The sequence below is a fragment of the Alosa sapidissima genome, chromosome 4, assembly GCF_018492685.1.
Source record: "Alosa sapidissima isolate fAloSap1 chromosome 4, fAloSap1.pri, whole genome shotgun sequence".
In the NCBI taxonomy this organism is placed as follows: Eukaryota; Metazoa; Chordata; class Actinopteri; order Clupeiformes; family Clupeidae; genus Alosa; species Alosa sapidissima.
In genome coordinates this window covers 7,004,849-7,027,500 of record NC_055960.1, presented here as the reverse complement: position 1 = coordinate 7,027,500, position 22,652 = coordinate 7,004,849, and the positions used below count along the sequence as shown (strand labels likewise).

General features: G+C 42.0%; 1 protein-coding gene and 1 long non-coding RNA gene across 3 annotated transcripts in view; both read right to left on the bottom strand.

The window, feature by feature from the left end:
• LOC121707893 (kinesin heavy chain-like) overlaps positions 1-6,979 on the bottom strand; it is a 37,960-nt gene extending 30,981 nt beyond the window's left edge. For both annotated transcript variants that reach the window (XM_042090857.1, XM_042090858.1), the window contains exon 1: positions 6,307-6,979. In XM_042090857.1, the coding sequence (XP_041946791.1) occupies positions 6,307-6,435 (129 nt within the window). In that variant the 5' untranslated portion in view covers positions 6,436-6,979. The remainder of the gene's footprint in view (positions 1-6,306) is intronic.
• Positions 6,980-13,985: 7,006 nt separating this feature from the next.
• Positions 13,986-16,844, bottom strand: LOC121707929. The gene is made up of 4 exons (XR_006031428.1): positions 16,799-16,844; positions 15,952-16,060; positions 14,752-14,844; positions 13,986-14,646 (listed from the first exon to the last, which is right to left on the bottom strand). It is a non-coding gene; the product is annotated as an uncharacterized LOC121707929 (long non-coding RNA).
• Positions 16,845-22,652: the final 5,808 nt, after the last annotated feature.

Sequence of the window (22,652 nt, the reverse complement as noted above, 5' to 3'; positions counted from 1 at the left end):
GGAGAGAGACAGAGACTGGGGGAAAGTGAGAGAGGCGCTGGGGCGGGCAGTGTGGAGGGCTGGGTGCACTGCACCGGTGGGTGGGGGAGTTCAGCTAGTGAAGGTGACAAAGAAAACATAAACATTTTGATAGAACAGAAGAAAATGGAAAAGGGTCGATAAAAAAGGCTATGCTCTGGCAGATGTGGATGAGAGAAAGGGAGAGCATGAGAGAGACTGGAGGAGAGAGAGAGAGAGAGAGAGAAAGAGGCAACATGAGAAGGGGAGGGGGAGTACAAAATAACAGATGAGGCCATTCTCAAAGCCTTTTCGACTGCATGGATATCACACTGTGTCTTCCACCGGGAGAAGGAGGGAAAGCAACATGACAGACAGCCAGAGAGAAAAACAACATCCAATGAGATACATAGGAGGACAGAGTGAAGGGATAGAGATAGGAACGACAGATATAGACAGAGAGAGAGAGATGGAAAGAGCAACAGAGAGAGAGGAAGGGAGAGAGAATAAGCGAGTGAGCGAGTGAGAGAGAGGGGGGGGAGGAAGAGAGAGAGAGAGAACACATTGTAAACACTGGCCCAGACACCGCCCTGCCAGGAGGATACAATTATTAACCCAAGACTGGAGCACCAGGATGAGCTATCCATCTCTATCCCCACTGAGGGAGGCCCCATTAGCCATGTAACAGTGGAAGTGGTCCCCAGCCTGTAACACGGCTCCAGCCTGTAACATGCGCTGACCCTCCATCTCCCAGCCCTCATGCTGCCATCAGCTGTCTGTGAGTGGGCAGTAGACCTCCACGCGGAGCCCAAATGTGTTCATCTGGTGTCCAACTGGACATGGATCAATTAAAGCAGGATGGTCCTTGCAATCGCCAGAACTCAGCCTTTGTGGAAAACAAATCTTCCATTCATGCTCGTTTGGTAGGGCTGGGAGGGGCTCTTTTGGCAGGTGTTGGTATTTCAGCCGTAAAGCCTGCATTCATTACAAAGACATGATGACTGGATGAGACGTCGTAACCCAGCGGAGGAAGGACAAGTGAGAGACAAGATAGAGAAAGAAGCCCGCTACTGGAGATCTGTTTCTGTCTGGGGGGATATTGAGACAGGGAGTGGGACTGAGCAGTAAGCGAAAAGGCGCTCTAGAACGAGTATTGACTTTTGGTGTACTGGATATTCAATTAGGAAAAAAAAATTCCTACGGAGACTAGCGGGTGTGAGTGAGTAGAATGCTGAATGAAAAAAGGAATGGCTAACATGCGTAAACATTGAGCGATGCTGCTGTGGCATGCAAACAAATGAATGTACGTTTCAAATGTCCCTGTACACCTCCACACTTTATCTTATTCGGACGGAAAGCCAATGTGCCACAAATTGGGCTCATGCTAGTGGCAGCGACAGCCATCATCAAACACCCATTTTTAAACACATGACGGAAACAGCATGTTTCAGGAAATGCTAAAGCGTTCCCTGCTCGTGTAACAAGATTAACATACACCAACACACATACACACACACAGGACGGAGCACACAACACAATTGTGACTGTGAGTCAATACAGGCCAAGGCTTCTCCCTAACAATCTTTCCATCCGCCATTATGGAAGCTATAGACTGAAATCTTGCACTGCCCATTCCCAGAAGGTCCAGGCTGACTCGCCCACTAATGGATTCTCATTGGACATGATTTAAGTGGAGGGGGGAGACGGGAGGACACAGATACAGGCTACACTCTCTGAGACGAGCCAACGCAGAGTGGGGAGGAAAGCGTGGTGTGTGTGTGTGTGTGTGTGTGTGTGTGTGTGTGTGTGTGTGTGTGTGTGTGTGTGTTTGTGTGTGTGTGTGTGTTTGTGTGTGCGTGGCGAGTTAATGCCTAGCAGATGCTGAGGCACCATGGCTGAAGTCATCGCTGTGACTCAGTATCTGCCTGGCAAATGACTGCACACTGAGGTGCCTGCTATCTGATCTCATGGCAACCAACCAGCACTGCCTTTGGTGATTGTCTAAACAGAATCAAATCAACATCAGAAGTAGTCACCAGCAATAGGTGCCTGACATCACAATTAACACACACATTTATTAGGCCAGCCAATCATCTTCAAAGTAACAGAATTAGAAATATTGTGAAGGATGAATAGGTCTAAAGGACAAAAGGAGTGCAAGTACAAGATAAGTGTACGGTGTAAGATACAGTATCAGCCTATGTCAATACTGGAGCTGTATGAATGAATGAATGAATGAATTATTGAAAAGTTAAAATACAATGTTTGTGATGGCATCAAGGGGCATCTGTCAGTATGACCTAACAGAATCCTGCCCCCATTCAAAAATGGATTAAAAATGGAGGGGATTTTAGATTGAGATGATAAAAAAGGAATAGGAAAAAAATCATGAGTCAAGATAAGTGAGTTGTAGTCAGAGGCCCTGAAGCTTTTCTCTTTTTCCGATGTGTGTTGTGCTCAAGCATGCGTGCTGGAGTCTCGTGCACGTGTGTGTGCATGTGCATGGCTAACTGCCCCACGACACCATAGACTAAGCAAAGAAACCTTAGCTAATCATGGCTTCAGCCTTCTGAGTGCAGTCGAGTCCTATGAATTAAGAATTATACAGGGAACGCATTGAAATGTGGAAGGAAGGTTTGAGGACAAGGTGTCTGCATACTTTATTCTCGGTTTAATTTATACCCTCAAAACCTGGGGAGTGATAGTTAATATATTCTCAGAGGAACACATCAGCTTCTGACAGCACAGCTATGGCAGTGAAAGTTAAATACAGAGAGGAGGATCAGTCACAGCCCCTCAATAAGTGATACCAGAATGCATCTGCAGTTCGGCTCAGTCAACCTCAGCTGCATCTCCAGCATCCTTGTGAGGCCACTGAACCAGGGGAACAGAAGGACCAGCCCCGAGGCACCCTTACCAGTAACTGGATGTAATCTGTTAAACCCCACACAGAGCCGCAGGAGTAAGAGATTAAAAAACTAACATAATTCTTTCAATCTTTTTTCAGACCTGTGGATCACTCTCTTTCTCTCTCTCTCTCCTGCCCTAGGTCAACCCTCATTATTATTTGGCCTATCCACTTTAATAAGACTTTGTACCCAGGATGACTTGATGACTCATGGTGATGTATAAGGCCTCTGCAGAACAGTGAGATTGCACTTTGGAATTACCTGCAGGGATACATTTCTTTTTCCCCTTCAAGCAATTTTTTTTAAGATGGTGAAAGCCATTGAATGCTCACAAGTAACTGGCCATTTTGCGCCAGACTCTCCGGACATGCTTCCATTAATCAACTTCATGGCGACTGATCCCCATTTGCTTGAATTGATCGCAGAGCCTTTTCAATGAGTATTACAATGACTCACCTCATTTTAGCTTACGGCTACATGCTCAGAACTTAATTCTTTTTTTAAAAAAACGAAAAAAAAAAAACCTCTTGTACATGATACTGAGGGGAAATCAGATCTACAATTAATTTGGTTTTCAAAGAATTTTGAGAGCTGTGTCAAAGAAACCTTTAGAAAGTAAAAGATAGACAGAGCCTTGAAGGAAAATGCACTGGCTTCCAGTGTTCCTAGATTGAGTCCTTGAGTCAAAATATTTCTGTCAAAATGTATGTTTCATCTTGAAATGATGAAACCTGAAGCCATTGACAAGCGTCTGAGCAGCCTTGGGCTGCATCCACAAGCGCAAGCTGTATTTCCCTGCAGTAAATCAAGTCAAGGACACGTTTGGTGATGTGCATGTAAATAGTTTTTAGTTACATTGATTGGTGAGTGGGGATTAATACACACACATACACATCTCACAATACACAACATACACAATACACACATCTCACATAAGTAACTAGATTTTTTTTATCTCCAAACACGTTAAGATATGATCTGTAGAAACAGAAACACACACACACACACACAACAACATCCTGCTTGCTAACATCCGAAATCTGATTTATTTATAGCTTTGACCAGATGATTATTACGTCTGTAGAAGCAAAGTGGACTGTAGAAAAAGAGATACTACCATAAGTTCTCTATTAAAAACAGGGACAGCTCATCTTAGCCAACACCACTGGCCTGAACAACAGCGACATCAACCACCACCACCCACTGTCTCCCCCACCCCCGGCTATCCCTGTCACTGTCACCTGCAGGGCTAACTCCAATCTGACACAGCTATGGAACTATCTGGAGCCCAAATCACACAACTAAAAGGTGCTGTCAGGGAAAAGGACGACCAAAACCTATCCATAAGGTTTCAACTGTTCATAGCCCAGTTGCATCGCCTGCCAAGAATCCTAGTCTTGTCATATGAAATCCTGTCATTTTATTGAGCCGAAATTCTACCTGTTTGGAACGAAAACAGCCGACTCATTCTCCCAGAGCTCATGAAATCTGACCTCCACGAACTGGCCCATTGTAACTGACAGACCCTTAAGCCAAGGAGGCGCAAACCCAGAGATAAATCTGACAGGGATATGCGTCAGCTGCCCTTCCAAGAAGGCTGACAGACATGCAAACCCACACAGGCACATCTATCACTAGATCTCTGATGCCATTTTGCTAATGAAAAGCCTACAGTATGTGCCCTTGGGTTATTACCTGCAAAGAAAGTGTGGGATTGGATGGGTGTGGGTGGGTTACAGACGGAGAGAGGGGGGGCAGGGACGGAGAGATAGATCAAGAAACAGACACAGAGAGTGGAGAGAATGCATGTGGAGCATTGGTTTATCCCCAAACTGTGTCAGTTTCTTCATCTTCTGCTTGATATGAAAATCAATACTTTCCCACAATAATGGAGCGTCCTCTTGGTCAGAAGCCACCGCCACAGTGACTCAGAGGCCTTCATCAACACTCTCATAATACTTAAAGCTCTTCTAGCTCTATTTGCACCAAATGACTACCCCCGGGTGCTGAGGCATCGATGCTAACTGCATTCCTTAGGTACTGTATCCATGCTTAGTATGTTGTCAGGGTGACCTCTGTGGTCTTTCCCCCTTATGCTTTGTAATAGGAGTGTCCTTTCCTTTGTTCTCTGGTTGATGCTCTCGGCAGAGGAAGAGGACCAGACCCCAGTAATCCATCTTCCGCTGGTTGCCGTGGTCACTGTTGCACTTATCTTAGGAGTTTGACAACAAACCCAGTGCTTATGTGTTAACACATAGAGTGGGCTTGTGAAAGTAACTTTGTTTGGTTTGACTTTTCATTGTATATAATGCAAAATAAGAATAGATATTCAAATGAACATCTGCCTCTAAATAATTCAAATATGAGACTATCATTCTTCTATGATTAAGTACTGTACCATGTAGGCTATGACATGAATTTCCCTTAAAGAGTGCAAAATGAGAGAATAAGTAGAGGAAAAAGAACAATAGAGTTAATAAAAGTAATAAGAATAATGTGCGTTAAACCATGACATATTTACAATGCTTATAGGACTTTGGGTTGATGCCAATCAATAGTCGTTTCATACTGCTTCGGATGAAGTAAAATCTCGAATCATCATAAACTGCTAATGGGTTAGCAAACCTTGGCCTCTAATCACAGTCTGCCCCAAGAGAACAGGTAGCACATTCTGTAAACACGCATGCCAAGTCCCAATGATCCATGCCTAACAACACAATTCAACCACAACTTATTTCAATAGGTATCAGCTGTATCTTTGATAGACAACACATGTCATTCTTATCATGATGACATTGAAAAGAGAAGAGGGAGGTTATGGAGTAACAGGAGGGATGGATCTGTTTTGTCAGAGCTTTCATTTTCGGTAAGATGCTGTAATGGGGCAGGTCAGTCAGAAGTAAGATGCCAAGTCACCTTTGATGATTTAAAGATGGTGGCCTGGCATAATGTTGTCCGAAACCATTTGGAGGAAAAATCAATAACCAGTCTTGCTCCGCCTGTTGGGTGAACAAGCACTTTGGCCTGGCTGATATAATATAGAATGTTCCGCCCTCAATGGTTACATGACAAACGTGTTTCGAAGATGACTTTGTTTTTTATATTCAAAATATACAAATGAAGGCATTCCTTTTCAGAACCAAAATGTGTAACTCAGAGGAGTTGTGATGGGAATAGCCAATTCATCAGCTTACTCATGAGTATATTCCAGTAAATTCCACACATAATAAGACACAGTGGCAAGAAAAACACAAGACAGGCAGAGGTACAAGAAATGATGCTGGGGACATAAATAGAACTGTCATTATTTCAGGGATAACCTCTGCGTCACCCTCAGGGCGAGATGGTAAACACGCCATCAAAATGGATGCTACAACCAGAAAATGATTGTTAAACTTACCCCAATGCTCACGGTATCATCACCTTGGAATTTAGGGATGAATTTGTCTCCGCGGATGATTTCAGATTGATTCAGAGGACGAAAACGACATAACACTTTGATGTTGCATTCCGTGCTAGCATCAGCCATTGTGTCTGATATTAATGGTGGCGCTTGATAGATGTTTGAAGAACTATTTTTATACGAGTGAATCGTTATCCAGATATTATTACAATGAGAACAGGCCTATACTGCAAAGCGTCCTCTTGGCGTAGCCTATTCTATTGATAAATCCAAAATGCGTTGATATGTTGTAGCCAGATAGGTAGGCTATTGACGAGTAGCCTAGGCCTAACACAAAAGCAAATTGTAGATGGCTAATATCTATGATAAAACAATGTTTCGAAATATGGATTAATCTAACCTTGGTACACGTCTTTGATGGAAATCACATTTGAACAGCTTTAGCCTACCAAACGCAAGTGAAGTGCCACTGGAACTCGATGTCAATATGCGTTGTTTTTCTTAACGGCGAGGTAGTCTTTAAATTGGATCTGTATTACGTCTGTCTATTCGATACTGCGTTTAATTTGTTTTCGGAATAAATTGCGTGTATTCCAAACAGGTCTTGTTGGATAACGACGAGACGCCGCAAGGATGGTGAGGCACGCTTTGCAGAACAAGCATCAGGATGGTGTAGGCTATAAGCGGCGTGGGGCGGGGTCTCTGTTGTGCACCACGGCATCATTAAAGTGGTAGTAGGCCTGCACTGCTCGCATCAGCACCACGGAGCTGATAAGGTTAGAGAAAGCGTTGTTTAGGCCTTCTCTGTAAACGCTATGACTATTGTTTTTTTCATGCGGAAGGCCAATAAACCTAAACATAGAGTGGATAGCCTACATAATTAAAAAATAAATTTAATTAAAAAGAATTAGAAAATGTCATAGTGTCCATCTAAACTGGAGTGGGCCTATAATTTTCTGGTTAAATAGCTTTAACAAGTGCCCTTTCGGAGATTTATAGGACAAGTTAAATATGTGATCAGAGTTGTTCATTGTTTATTTGGTAACATCATGTGTTTTTTTCCCTTCTTCTAAAAAGTGTAGGCTATGTCTACGTTGTTGGGGATAAAAAAAAAACCATGTTATTTTAAATAGGCCTACAATTAATAATTCAGTCCACTAAGTGGCCATCCGTCCGGATTTCGTCCGGACAGTCCGGTTTTTGAGCTAGCTGCCCGGTCAGAGAGAGTGTGTCCTCCTTTTTAGACATGTGTCCGTGTTTTTGTCATGAGTGGCTATCTGTCCGCATTTCATGAGCACATAGGCTACGCCTCATTTCAAGGCAGCTACTCAACTCTGTTACGTGTATTTCTGACCCTCCGCCACCACCAAAGCACGGGACATCACAAAACTCGCTATTTCCTTGTCTCGAAGCAGTCAATGCGATAACTCCCCTCGTGATTGAATGAATGAACACCGTTGCTGTGCCTTATACGGCAAAACGAAAGACGTCTTTCAACGCTGCGTGGTATTCTGAACACCGATTTCTACCAAAAGCAGGACAGATGCATGCATTTTGTAGCCTAAACTGTGATATTGATGTCAGCTCCAGGGGTAAGAGGGCACGCTCTCACAGGCAAGCACAAAGAGAAAGCCAGATCTGCCGGGAAATCCTGGCATAGCTAGGTAGCAGCAGAGCCCGTCTAGCAGCTAGGCTGCCTACGGTAGCCTGCACGTAAATGTCGCTAGCATGTCAGAGAAGCTCCAGGCCACTACATGAACATAGTTGAGAATTATTATCCGGGGGAAAATATGGCTGTCTGGCTGGCTGTCATAGGCTACCAATCTGGCCATGTTGCTGTATGGTGTGATAATCTTTCCCTCTATTACTGCAGTGTCACTCAGATTTACTTTATCAACCGTCTCTGATATAGACCTCTCCAGAATAACTCCCGCCTCCTAACTTCCGTATCCATCCAACCTTCGGTCGTCAAATGTCTATGGGAAATAACATGGCGTTTTGAAAGATCGTACTTGTCAAACTCTGTAGGTGACAAAGTAGAAAAAGCTGCTGGGCAGATTGGCCTACACACTTCTGCCATCTAGTTTCCACTGGATTTTTTGATTGTCGGTGCCGTTTCGACAATCAAAACATCCAGTGGAAACTAGATGGCAGAAGTGTGTAGGCCAATCTGCCCACCAGCTTTTTCTACTTCGCTACCTACAGATGTTTTACCGGTATGATATTTCGAAACACCATGTTATTTCCCATTAGCCTAGAAATCTAGACGCGAATTACATTTGCTGCCAGGGCTAGTCTAGCAACTCTCCGTTGGCTTGTGAGCTCCAGAAATTGAAACTCAATCAGGCCAATGAAATCGTGTATATAGTCGTTAGGTGGGCTTGACATAATGATTGATGGCAGAGTTGCAACGGTTTTGGCTTGAATTCCCTGCTACTTGAAAACAAATAAGATGGATGTTGCTGTTGGCGAACAGTGTGACACGAGTTAAGCTTTTATTAAGTTGGCAAACGTTTGAACTAGCCAACTAGCTCCGCTGGTGGGAAACGCATGGGACTCATAGCGCTGCCACTGTCCTATTGCGTACAGAGGGAATTTGAAAGACAACTGATTATCCCGCCCCTCGGACTGAGCACTGCGAACGGTGAGTGCCCAGACCCTACATTTTAATGTGGGTCTGGCTCGTCAGGCTAATTTTCCATAGACAATCGACGCTCGGAAGTTGGATGGATACGGAAGTTACGGAGGCGGGACTTATTCTGGAGAGGTCTATGGAAGTGTACGTATATTTAATAAGATATTGCTTCATTTGCATATTTTATTTTATTTTTTAGGCAAAGTGTAATACAAAAAGTATTTCTCTTAATATGAAGATTAATCTGGTAGAAATGTATGGGGATATCTATAAAGGGGATAAAGGGGTCCCATTCACCTGTAGTGTGATAATAGTGTCATCTTTTGTGGTCATTTTCAGGACTTTCGTCCTGGGTAGGGATTTTGGCACACATCCCACGTTGTTATATTAGTCATATCGTGGAGCGGTTAAGCTCATATAATGGTAAGAATTGTGCATTTTATGACTAAAGCATGACATTTTGTCCAGTGTTTCTAGAGACTGTAAACTTAATTTTCAGACGTGGAGCCAATTCAGATTTTACCTCTGGGGCCAGGTAGACTAATTTTCAGGAGTAAAATATTTTGCAAGTCATTCTAGAATTTTACTGCGCAGTAGAACTTCCATTAACTGCCATGTTAAATGTCTGATTGAGTGCATTATGACATCAAATGGAATATTTAGTTGCCAACATTCTATAACTTACTATATATATATTTTTTTTTTTAATTCAATTTTAGCAAGCATACAGGTCTGTTTCTTGGATTCTGTCTAATACTGTCTAACACATAAAAGCACACCAATATTTGGCAGAGCTTTTTTTTTTAATGGCACTTCAAAATGTTTTTGTGAGTCCATTATCCACCTAGCAGTCTCCTGAGCAAGAGCAAAGGTCAGTGCACTTTATGGTAGCCTTTCTGCACTTGCCGCGCATATTACATCCTTTCTTGCAGCCACAATGGCTGCACTTGCCGCGTATATTACATCCTTTCTGCACTTGCAGCGCATATTACATCCTTTCTTGCAGCTACAATGGATCAGTTCATAGCAGCTCTGTGAGGCCTCTGGTAGTGTGGTCCAAGTCCAGTGGCTGCCATCCCGTTGCTTCTTGCACCCAACTCCATTCAGAAGGGTTTGGGAGTTGGGGATCAGGAAGTAAAGCTTTGATCCAGACATTGGCTTGATACATGGCCCGTTTTACTTGTTGTTCGAATGCAGCCTTCGTAGGTGGGATATTCTCTAATCTTCTACATTTATGAGTGAAGAGCTGCTTTCTGGTCTCATTCACTTCCATGGTGTCACTCGTCCTATCATACATTAGGACAACAAAGCGTTCTAATAGTGACATGGATAGTTCACTTACATTCTTTTGCATTTGCATTAGCTCTTTGAATGCCTCTGTTACCTCAGGAAAAGCTTTCCATGTCTCCCATGCAGTCTTCTTTCCTCTTCCTGCAAATGCTGAGACTGTGTCACATCCTGTAATTGTATGGAACACAGGGAGAGTGGTACAGACAGCTGGATCTAGGGTGGGGGGCACTTCATGAACAGCAATGCATCTAAAATGGCTGCCTGTACCAAGAGCTATCCACATCTTCTCTGGATCTCTTCTCTTCTCTGGATCTTTGTAAACATGGCTACAGACAACAACATCTGTGTCTACTGTGCGAAGAGTCACCTTCTTGCAACCCTTTTGAACCGCATCTAATACATGCAGAAGCAAATGTGTGTCTGCTTCTTCATGAGAACATGGTGCAATATTTGTCAAGTTACACATGTCAGGAGAGCAGAGCACCTCCTTGCCATGAGTTATATAGAGTTCTTTTTCATCATCTATGGGTAAGCAAATGATTTGATGAGCCAGGAATCCAAACAGCTCTGTTTTGTTGTTGTCAACACGTAGAAAGTCTTCCAAGGCTACATAAAATCCAATGCTTTGGCAGAGGAGTGGTTGGAATCACGCGCCTCCTAATCCACTTCCCCCTCTTCTGTCTTGTTGTACTTTTTAGACTGTCTGGCATATAGACATCCCAGACAATATCAAGCCGATTTGCTTTCTTAAGCTGAGATTTCACATATGGCACAAACATACTATCTGCATATTTCTTGAAGGTCTTTGCTGTACCAGGACTCAGCATCTGGACCACAGCTGCACCATCAACCAGGAGCAGCTGGTGAGTCAGTGTCATCAGTGATTATGCAGTGCAAGAGGTCTGCTTTTGTACCCAGTCGCATCTTCTCTCCCTGCGACAAAGATGGTGGTGCTGCCTGGTTTTCATGAGAGAAGAATTGATCCAGATTACCATCACGTGTTTGACAAGACACATACAGCCATGAGAAGAGGTTGCAATCACGTTTCAGTGCTTGAAGTTGCATTTTCTGCTTTTACTGGTGGTTGGCTGAAGAGAGGCAATTTGTTCTTTTTTTTTTAAGTATATTTTTTTGGCCTTTTTTATGCCTTTAATTAGACAGGACAGTGAGAATGACAGGAAGTGAGTGGGAGAAAGAATCAGGGTGGGATCCAGAAAGGACAAGGGCAGGAATCGAACCCGGGTCGCCGGCGTGCGGTGCAGGTGCCCCAGCCAGTTGCGTCACGGCTGGGGCCTGGCAATTTGTTCTTTGGCAGGGTATATGTGACTGTCTTTGTTTGCAGCTCCAGTCCTTCTTCCACAAAGGTCTTGTACTGTAGTGCACCCAAGGACTCCACCCTCCTCACTGCATCTGCTACTGAGACATCCATGATCTCCTTGGAGTTAAGCACGAGAAGATCTTTGCTTTCTTCAAGAAAAGGGTTTCCCATCTCTTCAATCACAGCTGTCAGAGACTTAACATGCTTCAAAAAACGTTCCTGTGCTGCTGGATACTGTTCGTGGTGACTGTTTTTACATTGTGGGGAGTGTTCATTCTCAAACTCTTTAATTATTTGGGCAATTTCAGGACCAGCCACCATCCAGCGTCGCAGTGCACCAGGATTCTCAGTCAGTCCCACTGCTCCACCAGATCCTTTGATTAATGCATTGTTTTGTTCATGGCACTGGTCAATAGCCATAGCTGAGAACTTGTTGCTTGCTGGAAGGTTTGTTGTTCATAAAGAACAACAAACCTTCCAAGCACGGAATTCCTCCAGAATTGCTGGATGTTTTTCTGACAGGACCATCATGTCATGAACATGCACTGATAGCCACCTGGAATAGTGAGTGTGGTCAAGTGCAAAGAACCAAGGCAGCAGCTGTGTGAGAGTTTCTATATACAGCTGAAAGTTGCCTTCCCGAAGTGATCTCATGTACATAAGCATCTCAAGTGATAGGGATTTAAGCCAGTAGTCAAAATGAACACTTTCACTGACTCGCTGCTGGCACCATTTGTCTAATGTTGGAGGATCTTGTTCAAATTTGCAGTTATCATTATAGGCCTGGTTGAGTAGTTTGTACAGGCAAGCAGCTGTAATTTGGTGAGCATGACGGGTCTTCGTCACATGACTGGGCAGACTGGCATTGATGAAAGAATCTGCAGAGCCAGAGGTGGCTATTTCAGCCTCCACCAGAGCATTGGTCCATCCACTGTCTTTAAGCCAGTCCCCGAGCTGTAAGCACAGAGATGGAGTTCATTTTCAAATTACAATGTTACTGACCTACATTGACAAATGTTGTTACCCTTATCAGACATCCCAACCTGCAAAAAAACATTTCAGGGAGGTACCCCCCCCCCCCCCCCCCCCCAAAAATAAATAAATAAATAAATAAATATATAAAAAATTACTTTAGCCTTCTTAGATACTGAAATAGTGATGAATAGCCTATGTTTGTTAATTAATTGTCTCTACTCAGCACACCAAATAAGGAAGGCCTATAGTTAGAAATTGTGAGAATAAAATATGCAGATTTTGGTAGTTTGGTCTTGCCATGGTTTGCCTTGGCAAATATCCATCTAGTAGGCTAGTCTGGAATAATATGCACATAAAATGACACTTGTTAAACTCACCTCAACATGTCTTTTGCAATCATTTAACCCGCCATGGGCAATGCTAAAGTCACTGTTACAAACAGTGCAGCATGCAAGACTATTGTTATTTTGAACACTTATAAGACAAGGGTACACTTTCGTGTAGTCTGATGTGAAATGGGTCCTTTTTGGGGGGCACTCTGCCTCTGCCATGACGCTCCTGTTCCTACTGAACTGAACTGAAACAGGCCAATCAAGATGCTCTCTGTCTTGACAAGGCACACACGCACTACCTCTCTCTCTCTCCATCCCCGTTGTGTGCGCGCTACACTCAGATGCACACACGATTTGAAGTTTCGGTCCTGTGTGCGCGCTCTTGCTTGCTCGCTCTAGATTCCGGGAGATTTTATCTAATTTGCGGGCGTCAGGGAGCCGTTATCAATACGTGGGAGATTCCCGGAACTTCCGGGAGACTTGGGATGTCTGCCTTATATTGATATACATTTAAAGTTCCAATATATTTACCTTCAAGACAGCCATTTCGATGTGCAGCTGATAGCAATTATTTTAGGGTTTCAAAACTACTTTTAGTTAGCCATGTTCTTGGCATTAAACAAAGGCACCCTCCCCTCCCCCAATGAAATGCTAATGTCTGGTTCCAAGGGCTATCAGATCCACAAGACAAAGGAAGTTTACCTTGCTATACTGAATCCATATGTCATGAAATGTAAATATATTCATGTTTGGTATCATTATAATAGTCTCAGTATAAGGATTGTACACTGTAAAAAAAAATATGCCTCTCCAACATAAAAATTTCTAGTGACCCGTTGCACCTAAAATTTTTAGTTAGCCCAACTTAAGTTGCGGAAACCAACTTTTTTTTGTTGTGCTGACTATCCCTGCATGTAGACTGAACTTAAAATAGAATGTTGTGTCAATTAAATATTCTCTGTTGACTGAACATAGCTTGTTGGGCCAACAAGCAGACTCAACTTGAAATAAAATGTTGTATTCATTAAATATTTCATGTTGGCCAAAATGTCTATTTTTCATTATTTCAAATAAATTACACACTATGTTCTGATAAAGTACATTTTATTTATTTATTTAAATCCATATGAACTCATCTGTAAGGCTCAAGTGCAATATTACACACGTATTCAACCAGTGTCCTAGAAACAAGATCTGAGAGTTCAAGAAAGCATGGCATGTCACTCAATAGATGTACTGGAAAAACAAATATCTGCTTTACCAAATGAAACAAAAGTAAAACATGACAGCTTTGCCTGTGAACATCTGATGTAAAATTGGTTCAAAATGATTTGTGACATGTTCCAGAACAGTTACAAAAATCAAACAAAAAAAAGTCACTGCCATTTAACAGAAACATTTGCATGAAACCTTTGATACCTCAAAATACCTCAATGACTGGCAATTAACATGTACTGTAATGACCATTACACCTGTAATAACTCTTTCTTCAAGGACTGTATCCTTGCTGTGCACTTTTCCCCAGATTTAAGAGAATCGTCTGGACTGCCTCGAATGTGTACCTTAAGTCCTTAGGGTACTCCATATTTAGAGCATAAAGCAGACCAAAGAGCATCATGAGGGCATTTGGGAAGTCTCCCAGATTGTCCATGACAACTTCCTCCTCCAGTACTACAGCCACATTGACCACTGTGGGATATGGTCCTGAGTTGGTAGAACTGTCAGTTACTTCCAGGATCCCCATGTTCATGGCTTTTGTGTGTGGCCCCAGTGCTTCAGTCAATATCCTGTGAAAGACAATAAATGACACTTAGTGTCAGACTGAAAACATGTCTTAAGCAATCATTACTGCATCTCAAACAGTAATACCATAAAGTTTTCAAAATAATTACCTTAATAGTCTTTGAAATTGCAGATGGCTCTCTTAAGTACAGGGGAAGACCATGAAGAACAGCAGACCGTCTATAAGTAGTTAGATCTGTGGTCTGCAAAAAAAAGACAGGTCATCAGAAAGACATTATTAAGTCACCTAATGAGGTTACACACATCTACTCTACCATGCAACAGTTTAGGATCACTTACTCCTTTCACCATTGGGCTTCATTACAACCAACTTCATGAAATAGCTACCTGAAATGCATTAAGATTACAATCTGTGACGGATAATCAGCAACAAGTGATAAGTACGCAGATCCCTTAAGACTGTTAGAATAACATTCCCAGAGTTAAGTTAGATACTGAGAGTGGTTTTCTAACAGTCCTAAAATAGTTCTCAAACAATGCTGTGCACTTGTTGGCTGTTTTTTGTTCAGTCATATTATCCAAAAGCATGTCAGGTGACTTTCATGAGGCTGGTCAAGATGAACCAATGGTGAAATTAGTCAGTTTTGCACAGTAGTGTATGGAGGTGCCGGTCAATATGATAGGAGAAAAACAGCTTAATACTACACCAGAATCTTTCTGTGTAATGCATACATGATGTTGATCACAAGGTCTTGATCAGGGAAGTTGACTGCTTTGACCTGTTTTGTCACCCTATACCATCTCGTTCAAACAATAAAATGGCTATAACTTATAAGTATGTGAGGGATTTTTACATGTATTGTAGATCATCAACATCAGGTATACATGGAACCTTTTTTGACACATTCTGATTATATAATGAAATTGTATTGCTCACATAATGAGCAATGGATAAATGTCACAAGACAAAGGTATCAACTCAATTGACAGAGACATTGCAATTAAAATGTGTTGAGTTGAGTGAGATGAGTTTTACAGTAAAGTTTTTGTGGAGCAGTAAGCTGCTCTGAAAGTTGTGTTGTTGCTGCTAAAATCACAGTTGGAGAATGGATGCTCATGGTTTTGCAAATGCCTTTCTAAATGATTCAGAAACTGAGTAAATGAGCAAATATCTGAGAATTCACATAATTCACACTGAGAACTGGCATGGTCGGTGCATGCGCCTGTCTATTTTAGGATGTGCTCTCCATAAATGGGTTTTTTGTATTTTTACAAAAACTCCATAAATGGGTTTTTGTAAAAATACAAACACAGTCTGGATGAATGCAGGGGGGAAAAACATTACCTACTTGGCAATGATGAAGCCTGTAGTGCTTACAGTAAGCAGGATGTCTTGCTGCAGATGTGTACATTTACAATAGCGGCACTGCGTTTAGTTTTAAGCCTGAAACAACATACCTGAAATACAAACAAAACAAATGCATCAATAACTCATAATTCTATAAACAGGACAACCATACTAAACTATGCTTAAGTATTTTAGGGTATTCTTAAACCTAACAATGGGGCATTAGCCATCATGCCTCTTCTAGGTTACGTATAGCTGGGTACCAGGCTAAAAGGGCGTTTGGTGAGACAAATTGATTAGAGCTACGTCCAAATATGTTAAACAGCTTACAACTCTGGTAGCAGCTATTCGTTTTCGTGTTAGCACAACTGGTTATTTTTTTAATCAGACTGAAATGTTATTTCACTCTTGCATAAAGATGCTTTGTGCAGAGTACTAGCTGCTAACACGAGGGCACAAGTGCTTTGAATGCCAGCTAACCGTTAGAACTAGCCGACACTCTGTGATCGCAATAGCGCTAGTTGCCAAGACTAGCTGGCTGCAGCAAAGTCAATAATCATGCATATCATAAGCCAGAATGCAAATGGAGTTTGAAAAACTACTAAACGGTAACATGCCATGCAATATAGCGATACTTAACTGTTAGGGTCAACGTTAAAACCACATGCCAGTTGGAAAGGAATGCTAACTTTTATGAGTTAAAAATGTGATTTGCCAGCACTGCTATCGCTGTAGTAACTGACAATATAGCTATTTCAAACTTTGTTGATAGACAACAGATATTATTAACCTACATTTTCTGATTACCTCACAGCACAAAGATAGAGAGCTAACTTTGAAGCACTCACCACAAACAACGTTGTGACGGTCGTGACTCTTGGTGGGAAATTCCAGAGTAGTAGAACTCATTTGCGCATGCTTGGATGATTGTCGCTGGTCCCTCTTGCTCGGCCAACATAATATTTTTTGTGCAACGTTAAAAGTTCCGTGAACACAATTATACATTTTCTCTTGATGAATATTTTGTAGTAAAGTAATGAAAATCATGCAATCATTGACCAAACATATTTTTCTTTGTTTACACAACCATTATGTTGAGCCAACATGTATTTCCTCATTTGTACAACTTTTTGCATTGATCATTTTTTACAGTGTAATGATTTGATTGTGAGAATGTTTGGAACATTCTATAAGTGATATTTCTGATATATAAGATATCTCTCCTCATGCTATTCAGATAGGTGTGAAGTAGGTGTGAGTAGGTGTGTCTGATGCCATGTGGAGAACCAACCACGTGGGATTGTTTTGCCGCCAATTCTTTCTTTGTTTAACCCATACAAAAGTGGCTAACTTGCATTGTATGTCAGAAGAACTATGGAGAACTGAAGAAGAGAGAGAGAGGTTGATCCAGCAGAGGCCATGGCCTCTGTGCCATGGCCTACATAGACCATAGACCATTTTTTTTAAGCTCTCTGCTTGTAACAAAATAAACCTGATTCCTGAGTGTTCCTGAAGTTTGACAGTCTAAGTTAATATTAAGTAATTATTCACCACAATTACTTTCACAGCCCCTCGAACATGATCACAAAGTGGCTCTCTCCATGGCTGTCTGGCCACGTCCATTGGATTTCCTTGGCTAAGGCATAGAGAGGTTGGTTCATCTTTTGTTTTTGCTGAGATCAGGAGGTCAAGAGTAGAGATGCACCGATTGCAATTTTCTGGGCCGATACCGATTTCCGATTTTTCATAGAGTTTGACCTGCCGATACCGATTTTAGCCGATTCCGATTTCATTTCTTCTAACCATTTTACAGCACACACACAAATAGTTATTTTCTATCTTTTCTTTGATAGAACATGTTAATATAGACGTGTAATCAACTTATCAATGATGAAATGGCTGTTAAAAAAAATGGAACCGGTGAGCAGACAGATTCTTTTTCAAGTCTAACTTCAGATGCAGTATCAAATTATGGATTAAGTTAAGTTATGGAACACCCATTTTATGCTTCTCACATCCAATATCCAACTAAAGATTTAAGAACAATTTTCATGATACATTTGAACATACTACCATGTAACATATTTTCATATGCATTGATGAATTTATGGGAGGGCGAGGGAAAAGTGGTAGCAGCCTAGGCTATCACGCAGGGGAGAAGTGCTAATAGCGATTAGGTGCTCCACCATATGAAAACAGTGCACGTCTGTTTTGCGGTGAAAAAATTAAATCCAAAATCCGGTTAAATGCATCAATTAGGCTATAGAAACTTTCAGAGACGACTGATTCAGTATTCAGAGCATCAGTTTTCTTCATTGTAGGCTACTACGTCAAAAGCAACTTTAACGTTTGTTTGCCTTTCTAATCGTTTGTTCACTTTCACGACATCCACTTCTAGATCTGCTAGACTAGGGTATTTTAAGGCATAGCCCTAGTCTACGTGCAGTAAATAGAGTATTTTGTTTTTCAGTGGAGTAGAACTACTAGGGCTACTGTATGTCGCTGCTGGAACGACTCATCAGGTCAGTGAAAACCTGCCTGAGGAAAAACTCTAGGGCGAGCTTCCCTTAGCTTTGAAGAACTGACCACCATCCTGACAGAGGTGGAGGCCATCTTAAACTCCAGACCACTTACCTTTGTCAACAATGACCTAGATGAGCCACAACCGCTGACACCTGCCCATTTCCTTGTGGGAAAAAGACTAACCTCTCTGCCACCGAAGCAGTTTCCAGCTGGCAGTGGGAATGCAACACTGAACCGAGAGGAGATGTCAAAGAGATGACGCTACAGGCAACGGCTCATGACCAGTTTCTGGAGCAGCTGGCGAAAGGACTACCTCTTGGACCTGAAATCAGCCCATCGCTGTGACACACCGCAACCTACCTCGTTAAAGGTGGGCGACATCGTCCTCCTTGGAGATAGCAACATGCCAAGACAGACTTGGAAGCTGGGAAGAGTTGATGAACTATTTCCAGGTCGTGACGGGAAAGTGAGGTCCTGTGTGGTCCGCACATCATCTGGGACTTTACTGAGAAAACCAGTTCAATTGCTATATCCTTTAGAGACTTGAGTGATGAATTATTATTCATCGGGGGGGAGGATGTTGCAACTTAATGTTTAATGTTGTTGAACAATTTACGATTGAAATTGTATTTGAGTTACACAGTAATACTACATTACCCATAATGCAGTGCGTGTTACGTTAGACGTGAATGACGTATGTTTAGAGTGTTATGAGAGATGCTAAGCCTGTTACACGCGTGATTTCTGCAAGTAAAAAGAATCCTTGTTTGAAGCCGTTTCAGTTTGCCATTTATTTGCTGGCTAGTTAGAAAGACAGAACAGCAATCAGTGGTTAGGTCCCGCCTTGATGGGTGACTGACGTATTTATTATGACCGCCGCTAGCGAAGCGGTCATATAATGATTGTCAAAGTTTTTTTTTTTTTTTTTTTTTTTCCGTCATCTACTTCCTGAATTTTTGGTCAACGATACCCGGGACACCGAAACACCGGTGCACATGAAATTTGGTGGGTATGTAGCCCCACTAGACTTTTACGGATAAATTTCGTTTCATCCCTGGGGCCCCCCGAACCGCAAAAAAAGGCAGTTTTTCCTAAATAACTACCTGAACCGTGGCACTGAGGATGAAGAATCTTTTATGGTATGTTGGTCTCAAGGGCCCACATCAACCTGGCCCATAATCACTCATTTGCGATTTGTACCCCCCCGGTAAAAAATGAAAATGCAATATTATTCTGCTTTAATCGCCCCTATCTTCAGTTAAGATGTTCAGAACTGCACCAAATTTTATGTGTATGATTGACCTGGCATTCTCTGGGGGTATGCCAAGTTTCGTAGAATTTCATCCATGGGGGGGGGGGGCGTCTTAAAAAGTTAGGTTATGTGTACATTTAGTGACTGTACACTCATTGGCCTGTAGATGGAGGTGCACACATATATACACATGCACACACACACAGGCACCCACATACTATCGGTATTAGAACGGCCGATACATAATTACAAATTCAGTAGGATTAAAAGAAAGCCAAATATTCATCATCATCATCATCATGGCTGCATTTCCAGTATTGGCGATAAGTAGTCGTTTGTCCACTAGATGGCGCATCGTTGCAGTGAGACGTAATTTTGTTGGAAGTTAAAAGTGGGTTGGAAAAACAATGGACGCTTCCTACAAGGACTGTAGTTTACCGCAGAGAACGTCTAATAAGGATAGTACGATGTTCACATGAAATGTAATTCCCATTTCTTCTTGAAGCCGAAATAAATCTGAGGATGTTTATCGGACATGCTTGGTTTTTACTGCAGGTACGTTAATCTTATAATATCAATAAGGACCTAGGTAATGTTACCGTTAGCATTGGTTGAGTGATGGAGGCCAATTTGATTGATTGCATTTGAAACTATAAATGCGGTTATACCAAGCAAATTGATAGCAGCACTGTAATTGTATCTTTCGACTGTCATTTGTTGCATGTGCTACAAAAATCATTCTGTGCAATGGAAGATTTACCAACATTACACCGGTATGATAGAGTTTTGCCTATACATGCCTGAGACTGAGACGTCTGTTTATTTGTTTTAAGTGCGTGCAGGGTGTGAGAGGGGAATCGATGTGCTTTGATTCCAGCTTGGTAGTTGTAGTCTGTGAAATTAAAAAGCACGTGTGTGTGAAGTATCCAAACAATGACACCTTCATTTCATTATGGCTGCTTTAGCAACACACCTTAAGCTACTGTGTAGTATGGGGCGCCAAATGTAACATGCCTTATTTCGTGGACAGAATCACTTTCGTGTGACGAAATACATATATTCAATACGAAACCACGTTACATCGTAACGCCTTTTGTCCACGGAATGCACAAATTGGTTTGCATTGTGTCCACGAAACACTGAAGAGAGTACATCATTTCGTGGACGAAATTGACTGGTGGCCATTTCCTTTCGTGGACATAATGCTGAATGCAGTATTCACTGTCGTAGACGAAATGTTTGGTCAAAAGTAATTCTGTCTACGTAAATACGGAATGCACCTACACCATTCTGTGCATCCTTTTTCAATTTCGTCCACAGAAGTATTGTGTTGTTTCACTTGCACAGACACGCATAGACTTTGAATGAGCACTCACAGCCTAGCACTACCACCTCGGCTAATATTATGCCTCTATATTTGATGAATTAAGAAGTAGGCGTATGCATTGATCAGGGAAACATTTAGTTTCTTTTTCTTTCTGTCCACGGTTCCAGCAGTTGTGCCGCAAAATTAACAGACAGAAGCACCGGGCATAGACCTAATCTAGCCTAAATTCGTGGTCCAGTGGACCAGCAATCTAGGCTACTCGTCGAAGAGGCTCATAGTTTGAAGATCATAGACCATAGATAATTCGGAGAAAGCCTATGCAGTTGCTTTTCGCGGACCTAGGCTATGTCCAGCACGGCCTGGCACCGGTTCGCGGATTGCCAATCACACTGCCGTTGCAAAGCCTCTGAATGCAGCCAGCTGTCCCGTTTACCACGGAATTAAGCTGCCACCTCTTGGCGAAAAGTTGCAATACATTCGCAGCTCTGTGAATAACGGGAGGCAAGAGTGCCACTTCTAAATGGGACCCACTGGCTAATTCATTCCGCAAACTGCTGACTCACAAAATGTATTTTAGCAGGTTACAAAACTGATTTCGTCCACGTAATAAAATTATTGTGACACATAATTCATTTCGTAAACTGCTGACTCACGAAATGTATTGTAGCAGGTCACAAAACTGATTTCGTGATTCTTTTATGCATTTTGTCCACGTATTAATGAAATTATCCTGACACATAATTCATTTCGTAAACTGCTGACTCACGAAATGTATTGTAGCAGGTCACAAAACTGATTTCGTGATTCTTTTATGCATTTCGTCCACATAATGAAATTATCCTGACACATAATTAATTCCGTAAACTGCTGACTCACGAAATGAATTGTAGCAGGTCACAAAACTGATTTTGTGATTCTTTTATGCATTCCACAGAATGAAAGCATATGTCACTGAATGCATTTCGTAAGTTGTTAAGTTACTATTGCGTGGACGGAATGCCTTCTGTAACACAACACAATAATTCTGTGGACGAAATTGAAATAGGATGCACAGAATGATGCGTGTAGGTGCATTCCGTATTTACGTAGACAGAATTACTTTTGACCAAACATTTCGTCTACGACAGTGAATACTGCATTCAGCATAATGTCCAAGAAAGGAAAAGGCCACCAGTCAATTTTGTCCACGAACTGATGTGCTCTCTTCAGTGTTTCGTGGACACAATGCAAACCAATTTGTGCATTCCGTGGACAAAAGGCGTTACGATGTAACATGGTTTCGTAATAAATATATGTATTTCGTCACACGAAAGTCATTCTGTCCACGAAATAAGGCATGTTACATTTGGCGCCCCATAGTGTAGTGGGTCCCATTTAGAAGTGGCTACTTCATTCGCGCTTTCCTTGACTCATGGAGCTGCGTGAATTATATTCAACAACTTTTCGCCACGATATGGCAGTTTAAGTCCGCTTGATAGCCTACTGTGCTGGCTGCTGTACTGTAAGGCGTAAGCCATTGGTTTCCAAAGGAGATTTTATTTGTGTCGCCAGCATAGCCTGTTGACAATTTATGTTGTAAATAGGCCTACCTTATAAGCCT